Source organism: Cucurbita pepo, chromosome 12, assembly GCF_057944985.1.
Source record: "Cucurbita pepo subsp. pepo isolate OVF chromosome 12, ASM5794498v1, whole genome shotgun sequence".
NCBI lineage: Eukaryota > Viridiplantae > Streptophyta > Magnoliopsida > Cucurbitales > Cucurbitaceae > Cucurbita > Cucurbita pepo.
Window position 1 is genome coordinate 13,491,568 of NC_141809.1, and position 8,801 is coordinate 13,500,368.

An 8,801-nucleotide genomic window follows, 5' to 3' on the forward strand; every position below is an offset into this window, starting at 1 on the left:
TGTTTTCGTTTTTGTTATTTTTTTTGTTTTGAAATTTCAATGAATAATTAATTATTGTGGAAATATATGTTAAAAGAAAAACATTAATTAGTGAAATAAATAATTATGTCTAACAATTTAAATCTCAAATTTTAATAATTATGTCTAATATAATTAACATGTAATTTGGATATAAATAAACACCTAATACAATTTAATAAATTTAATTAATGATTATATTCAATATTTACTTTGAGATGTGGGTTTATACATATATATTCTAAATAATTAATTAACAAAAAAAATGTTTCAATACACAGTTTTTTACTTTTAAAAAATATTTTATTAAAATATATATAATAAAATGAATAAAATTTTGTAGGTGGGAGTAATATTTATAAACTTAAATCTAAAAAAAAAAAAAAAAAAAAAAAAAAAAAAAAAAAAAAAAAACTTCCCAACCAATTTATTTTTCCTGTATATATGAGACGACGTGTCGTATCGTTACAAGACGGATACGATCGACAGCGCATTACTCGGCCCACGACCCATTTCTCGTGTGGGTATTATTTTTCATTTGGGTCTCCAAAACTGAAAGTTGGGAGTCTCTGCCACTGCACCATAGATGAAACAATGAATTCAGCTGCTGAAGCTAGAAGACGAGTGTGCGATAGATTTGGTGATGGCCGGTTTTCTAAGAACAATGAGAAACGGAAGCTGTTTGGGGTGGTCGTTGCCGCACTTTTGGCGACGTTGGTTGTTCAATCCAATGCATCGGAGACAATTGGAGAATGGCAAATTCTTACCAGGCAGAATTTTTCTTCTCAGATCAGACTTCATCCGCATATTCTTCTTCTTGTCACACTTCCCTGTGAGTTTTCTGTCATTCTGTGATTTTGTTTTTATGGCAGAAGTGATCAACACCGGGTACTTTTGAGCTAATTTGGACCGACTATTTAGTTTTCTTTTGTTTTCATTAGAAACCATTTCTACAGATGTAGTCTGAATTTAAACAATATGCAATGTTTAGCTGATTAGGTAGTATGGTGATTTTTATCGCATTTGGACCGATTTTTTTTTTTTTTCCGCGTTTTTTACTACCGCGACGGAGAGGCGGGTTAAAATCTGCGCGTTCAACTAGAGCGATTGGTTGAAGTTCGGAGGCTTCATTGTATGATGTTAATGAATTTAAATGGCAAGAAGAGAAGTCTTGGAGTAGTTTGGTATTCGATTTACACACCAACAGTGTAAATTTTGATTTATGGAAGCGAAGCACCACTGTTCTTTGAATCATTGAGAAACCTTGCTCCAAACTTTCCAAGAGGTTGGAAAAAGATGTTATTGATCTTCATGAGCATTACACAAAACATAGGTTGTGGACTTTTCTTTGGACTTGACCTAGGGTGCGAGTTTCTCAGTGAGCAAGTTCAGACAAACACTGGCTAGGTTTCTTGGGATGGATTTTGTATTGTTTAGCAGATAATTGAACGTTCTCTTATGCGAGAAGGATCATGAGCTATTAACAATTTTGATTCTATTATCAGTCTTTCAAGTGAGGAGAACTATTTAAGAAGAAAGATGCGCCATACCCGTTTCATAACCTCATCCATAAAGTTCCTATTAAAGCTAGTCGTCAGTCCTTATTCTTGATATGCTGGTTGTAGGGCCTGGGGTGTATATGCTTGGAAATTGGTTATAGAAAAATAAAATTGTTTCTCTGAGAACTCCCTTGTAAATGATCCTGCTTCCACCTCTAACTTTGAGGGAATATACTGAGCTAAACAGTATTTTACAATTAGCTTTCTGGAAGTGATGATATTTGGAGCTTCGACTCCAGTTGTTACGTGTAACTGTTTAACGTTGATGTGAAGTATTTTATTTCACATCTTCCAACACAATATCCCATATTCGTAATGTTGAGAATACAACTAAAGACCCGCATTTGCTAGATAAAGGCAAGATCATGACTGTATAAGTAAGATACACTATCTCCGTGAGTATGAGGTCTTTTGAGTGGTTCCAAAAATAAAGCTATTTAGGCTTATGTCCAAAGTTGACAATATCATACAATTGTGAAGTTATGTGGAGTTCTGGTGCCCCTTACGTAGGTGATGTATGAAAGTAAATGAGGGAGTTAGTTAGGTGTTTAGTATCAGGGTAGGCAAGTGTGTTACAGAGAAATGGTAAAGGGAGATGCTGGCCAAAACGGATTGGGCCGAAGTCTCTCCTTTTGGAATAGGAATGTTCTACCGTCTAGCCAACTTAGCTTGGATTTTTTTCCATAACAGGAACCCAATAGAAGCTTTTTCTTGGGAAAAGCCCAGGGCACAGCCAAATAGTTGAAGGGTAAACTGTTCAGCTCTCCAACTTTCTTGCAAAATATTCTGCTGAATGATAGCTGTTCTCGAGAGATTTAAAGATAAATCTGAGAATTCAACGAGGATATGAAGAACTTTGCCACCAATATCTCAAAGAAAACTCATCATTTGGATAAAAGATAATTGTGACATGCCCATATTGCGAATGAGAAATCTCTGCCCTTTAGTCTCCTCTCTCAAAATCTCTAAAGATGCCTCTGCCACAGCAAAAATGTAAGGAAAAGGGTCTCTGTCTAAGGCCACCTGAAGCAAAAAATATTCCTCTCTCTATCTCCTATGAAGGAAAATTGAAAAATTTAAATTTCCTAAATCTTAGGGATGTAGTTTCAGTGTTCCAAATATATATTTTTTGTTTCATTTGTTGATGCATGATCAATTATTCTGTTGGCAGGGTCTGGTGAATCACGAGCCCTAATGAAAGATATAGCCCATCTTATTGAAAATAGAAAAGAAAGGTATAGTTCATTAAAGCTGATGTTCATGTACAGAAACTCAGAGAAGATGTTAGTAAATGCAATTGGTGCTACGTCAGAGGAGACAAATGTTATTTTCTACCATCATTCTGTATCTTACAAGTATCAAGGGAGACTAACAGCCCAAAATATAGTATTCTCAATTTATCCATACATGTCACTATTGCCTGAAGAACTTCCCCTTACGCACTTGAATACCCCTGAGGAATTGAAGTCATTCCTTGATTCAACTGATAAGGCCTTGCTTCTCACGGAATTTTGTGGATGGACCACACAATTGCTGTCCAAGGGGATAAAGGGCAATGTTACAGGTCTGTGATTTTACTTCTGTACCTCTTGTCACCCTCAAATTCCCTATTTCATTTCCAAATGTACAAAGCATGATTTGTTTTATTATTTTCTGTTTCAAATGTGAATTGGTATGCAAAATTTGTAAAAAGAAAAAAGGTTCCTTTATATTTGCTTTGGTTGCATTCGGTAGCTACTCCTGGTGTTTCATCATTATGTTTTCTGTAATTTCTAGAATGAACATCTGCTCCACATTTTGTTGCAGATGATCTCGTTGGAACAACTAATGAACATACTGATGGAATACAAACATTGAGAGGGAAGAATAACGGCAAGGTGGCTAGCTATTTTTAATTACCATTATGCGATTGGTTTTAGATGATCACAAGAAAAAAAAAATTATTCCAATAAATTTCTCACCTCTTTCTTCTCCCCTGCCTATACCCTCTACTTCCCAAAAAAACAGCATCGTAACAAAAATACAGACATGTGTGGTATTGAAAAAGTATATGGAGTTCCATGGTTTGGGGAGTTCAGTTCAGGAAACGATACTTCTGAAGCGAAGTGTACAAATGAATCTTTTCCATCATCTTGCAATCATGAAGAGTTCATGCGGTACAGCTCTTTCTTCACAAATTTATTGGCTGTTGTCAGAGAATTCTTCCTGCCGAGAGAGAAGCATGGTTTTGGTCTAATCTCCGATAGATCGATGCTTTCTTCTCTTGGCATTGACAATTCGGATTCGTGGTTTGCAACACTTCATTTTGCTGGATGTCCCAGATGTTCAAAAACTCTTAGTGCAGATGATGACCTTAAGGAAAATTTACAGATGAATAATTTCATTGTTTCAGAGGTAACTTAATTTGTCTTCAAACATAGTTTTTTTTTATTTTTTATTCATAACATATATGTTGTTCATTCCTCTACAACATGCTAATTTGCTTGCTGCTGAAAGGGAAGTGGAAGATAGCCTCTCAACCTGGCCAAGGTTGCTTTATGGTTGATTGGTTTCTGTATGATGTATATGTCAATAGACCACTGTCACACTTCTTTCATTTTAGATGATCATGTATATGCTGTAGAAATTACACCACTAAGCTCCTTGTTATTTTATATTTTATATTTTTATTTTTGTCTCTTGTTGCTCTTCATGCCTCAATGAATTTTATGATCTTTTTGATGCTCTTAATGCCCTTCTAATGGCTCAGGAAGTGCTTGAAAATACACTGTAGCTGCTTTTTAAAAGTAATTATTTTACAAGTGTTGTACACTACCAATATTTTTTCTTTGTGATTGTCTTAGAAAATTAATAAAAACCCTACTCCTTAAACAATATTCAAAGAAAGGGGTGAAAGAGAGAAAGAGCGAGAAAAGAGAGAAGACCTTAAACATAGCCAGCATTTTGAGGTGACTGATTCTTATTTGCGTGAGGATTCAACAATCGAGCTTATGTTTAGATAATGGAAAAAGGCCTAAGGTATCTGCCAGATTTAAAAGGAACATGGAATTTAAATCTTGAAACAACAAATAATAGGACTTTTTTTATTTTTATTTTCTATAATTACATAATTTGTTGGGGGTTTTTGTTATCATGTAGCTTGAAGTAGATGGGATCGGTCAGCAACCTTTTTTGCCAGTCAATAAGCCATCGATAATTCTATTCGTGGATAGATCATCCAACTCATCAGAGTCTAGAAGAGACAGTAAGGCAGCTCTTGGGGATTTCAGAGAATTAGCACAACAGTATTGCACATCTTATCCCGTCACTGAACAAGCTCCTAACAAGCTCCCGTCACTGAGAAGTGCCTTGGAACCTCCTAGACTAAAGTTGTCTCCAGCATCTCGGTCAATTAAATTGGAGGATAAGACGTCTTCTGTCATGATTGTGAATGAGGGTAAACTTGTCTCTTTGGATAAATTAGCTTCAGAACTACAAGAAAATTCATTGCAAGAGATCCTATCACTCCTTCAGAAAAAACAGGCTACGTTAAGCTCCCTTGCAAGGAATTTAGGTTTCCAGCTCTTATCTGATGACATTGACCTTAAATTAGCAAATCCATTGGCAGATGTGGCAGAAGTTCAACCTTTAGAAGTGTCACCAGAGACATCCCCGAAAGGCACTACTACACTTGGTGTTCAACTGGATGAAGATCAGTCAATTCATGGCAGGTGTATGTCTGCCAAAGAGCGTGGGGAAGCTTCAGATGCTTGTACCATGGAATCTTCTACTCAGCAAGATAATGAGAAGAGTGCTAGCATTCATACACATGAGCATCATGATTCTATACAGTCTGATGAATCAGCTTCCGATCAGAAATTGGATGTTCCTCGAATCATTAAAGTTGAAGAAAAATCTTCTTTAACAATGGAAATATCGAGGGATGAGAACCTCTGCATCCAAGGTTTTGAAGGTTCATTTTTCTTCTCTGATGGTAACCACCGATTACTTAAAGCTTTGACAGGCCAATCAAAGTTCCCTGCTTTGGTAATCGTTGATCCCCTTCTGCAGCAGCATCATGTCTTTCCATCAGAGAAGTTACTAAGCTATTCTTCACAGGCTGATTTCTTAAGCAGTTTTCTCAATAGAAGCTTACATCCATTTCAACTGTCTGAATCCGTTAACAGAAGCCCTAGGGCAGCCATTATCCCACCATTTGTTAATTTGGATTTTCATGAGGTGAATTCTGCTCCTCGGGTTACAGCTCTTACTTTCTCCGAACTTGTTCTTGGCTCCATCGAATCTGAATCTTTAAATACTCTCGATCCACATGGCAAGGATGTGTTAGTTCTGTTCAGCAATAGTTGGTGTGGTTTTTGCCTGAGAAGTGAAGTAGTTGTTTCTGAAGTTTATCGAGCTATCCAGGGTTATGCTAACACGCTGACGAGTGGACGTGGAAAGGAAGATAATATGTTAAGTGGTGAGTACTTCATTGCTTGTCCTCAAAATTATCAGGACTTCTGATGGTGGTTCATTCTTATCTTCTTCATCTTCTTCCTATTCTGTTTGAAATGCCTCTGCATTTCCTTGTGGGAATCTTACAACTTGTCTTAACATGATAATATTATTTTGCTCATTGCTCTTCGGTGGGTTCCATGACGTACTAGCTACAAAGTTTTTCTATTTTGCAATCTTAGTATATTAATGTAAGAAGTTTGTTGTATATCGATTGACTTTTGGTACTGGAGGTAATATGCTTTTGAAAAAGTGGTAATAAGAGTTTTACATTTGTCCGTTTGAATGCTTGAATCAATTTTAGAATGGTCCAACAATAATAGTGTTTTGTTCACATTACATTTTGCAGAAGCTCGGACAGATCTACTGTCAAAGCTCCCGCTTATCTACTTAATGGACTGCACACTGAACGATTGCAGTTCAATTCTAAAGTCATTTGATCAGGTGCGCTTTTCAGGACTGACATCTGTTTTCTTTCCCCTCCCTGTAGAATTTTGTCTTTAATTTTAATGTTTTTCTGCAGTCAGTGTTTTCATTGATTATTTTACCAAATTTTTGGTGAACCATTACACGGCATGGTATTCCCAACAATAATACGTACCATTTGCCAAGAATGTTCTCACAACATCATATGGATACCTTCCTTCCATTGATGTCCTTATAAACTAGTTTAAGTCAATATAGAAGTTTAACTTCTATATTGATTTGATATTTTGTATTTTGATTTAAAGTCATTGCTTAATTTTGTATTTTGGAAATTGGTCTCTGCCAGTGACTAATTTTGTATTTGCTTAGCGTTGTTCAATAGTTAACCTTTCGTAAACTTGGGCATGCAGAGAGAAGTCTATCCTGCGCTTTTGTTATTTCCAGCAGCAAGTAAGAAAGCTATATTGTATGAAGGTGATCTAGCAGTAAGCGATATTATTGAATTTGTGGCAGAACAAGGAAGTAATTCCCAACATCTTATCAGTCAAAAGGGTAATGTCCAAACTAAGGCTTTTTATTATCCCTTATTGCTATTCTTACCACCCGAGTTCTGCTTTCAGTTTGCATCATAATGGTGTTGATTTCTGCATCCATGGGTTTGTTTGTTTGCCGAGATTATCTGTGTATGACTTGCTTGTATCCTGTTAGCCCACGATCTTTGTTAAATCTTCCACACTTGTCTTAGACATAGAAGACTAATTTCCTCTTGGATGAACAAGAGCCGTAGGACATTTTGAATGCACCACGTCCGTGTCACATTGAATGTGGCCAGTTCTGTTGATTGAGAAATTTGTCTTGTTCAAGATTATCAATTGAAGTCGAGGGAATAATTTTTTACTCAAAAACTTTACCGGAAAATGACATTATTTTGACTTTATGATGTTAGGGATGCCCTCAAGAGTAATTTTAAATGCAGAATTGAGCTTTCAAGAAACCAGACATTTTCCACATGTTGTCTATAATCTAATGGCTGGTTGTTCTTTGTTAAATAGGAATTCTATGGACAGTGGCGGACAACAGAATTGAACGCGGCAAGTCATTTGAAGATGTAAGACCCACTCATCTTCAAGAAAAGGATGCTATTCCAAGCGAAAAGTACCACGAAGTCCTAGTGAGAGACAGGAAAGTGGAAAGTGCTACAAGATTCGGTCACTTAAATCTTCATATCACAAATGATGAGGAGGAATCATCACTTCATATAGGCATTGGATCCGTGTTAACCGCCACAGACAAGCTTGTTGGTTCACAACTTTTTGATAATGCTCAGATTCTGATTGTCAAGGCAGATCAAACCGTTGGTTTCCACGGTCTGATAATCAACAAGTATATCAGATGGGATTCTCTTCAAGACATGGCAGAAGGTTTAGAGATGTTAAACGAAGCACCATTGTCGCTCGGGGGGCCGCTCATTAAACGCAAAATGCCTCTCGTGGCCTTAACTCAAAAAGTTCCTAAAGATCTGCAGCAGCAGCTTGAAATCCTACCAGGCATACACTTCCTGGATCAGGTAGCTACATTACATGAAATAGAAGAGATAAAGTCAGGAAATCACTCAGTTAATGGATATTGGTTTTTCTTGGGTTATTCAAGTTGGGGTTGGGATCAGTTGTATGATGAAATTGCTGAAGGGCTTTGGAGATTATCCAACGATGGCGCGAGTTACTTAAATTGGCCGGAAGTTCAACAACATTTTGGTGCATCATAAGAGCTTTTAGAGCTAACTAAACAGGTCAGTGCACACATCTGAGACCATTGGATAAGCCATGTTGATGGTGTCCAAATTTGGTGTGGCTGGATTTTTGTAATATTGCTTTTGTTTGTAGGTATGGTATCTCTCCCTTCTTCACATTCCTCAAGTTAAGGCCTTTTTATTTTCCCCTTTACACACACACACACATTATGAAAATCTTAATCAAGCTTTTAAATTTTTAAATAGGTATATTTTTATTAGAAACTTAAAGTTTATTAACCAATGAATGTTTATAGATGTAGGTTAACCTAACTTCTGTAATTTATGTTTTTCGAGTTCGTGAATACGTTGAACGTACTTTGAAAAAACGTTTTGCTATAGTCTTTAATAACCATTTAGAAGTGTACTCAAATTGATAGTAAACATAGCTTGATATATTATACATTTTAATTATTTGAAGAAAAATGTTTCAATAAATGGAGTGCAAGTTCCTTGCCTATTTTTAAAAAAACATTTTATTAAAAAAAAAAAAAAAAAAAAACACATATATATAT

At 36.1% G+C, this 8,801-nt stretch overlaps 1 protein-coding gene across 2 annotated transcripts; it reads left to right on the top strand.

The window, feature by feature from the left end:
* The first annotated feature begins 555 nt into the window (after positions 1-555).
* LOC111807261 (uncharacterized) lies at positions 556-8,559 on the top strand. Of its 2 annotated transcripts, XM_087129330.1 has the most exons (9): positions 556-850; positions 2,749-3,141; positions 3,384-3,454; positions 3,585-3,971; positions 4,716-5,013; positions 5,185-6,036; positions 6,421-6,515; positions 6,908-7,049; positions 7,550-8,559. In XM_087129330.1, the coding sequence occupies exons 1-9, from the start codon at positions 613-615 to the stop codon at positions 8,260-8,262; spliced, it is 3,189 nt and encodes a 1,062-aa protein (XP_086985456.1). In that variant the 5' UTR covers positions 556-612; the 3' UTR covers positions 8,263-8,559. The 2 variants fall into 2 exon arrangements, with proteins under 2 accessions (XP_086985456.1, XP_023548671.2); XM_023692903.2 differs by having other exon boundaries at positions 4,716-6,036.
* Positions 8,560-8,801: the final 242 nt, after the last annotated feature.

Coding starts and splice junctions, on each gene's coding strand:
- LOC111807261 (XM_023692903.2), top strand. CDS start 613: ATGAATTCAGCTGCTGAAGCTAGAAGACGAGTGTGCGATAGATTTGGT. Junction 3,455..3,584: donor GAGGGAAGAATAACGGCAAG/GTGGCTAGCTAT, acceptor CCAAAAAAACAG/CATCGTAACAAAAATACAGA. Junction 3,972..4,715: donor ATAATTTCATTGTTTCAGAG/GTAACTTAATTT, acceptor GTTATCATGTAG/CTTGAAGTAGATGGGATCGG.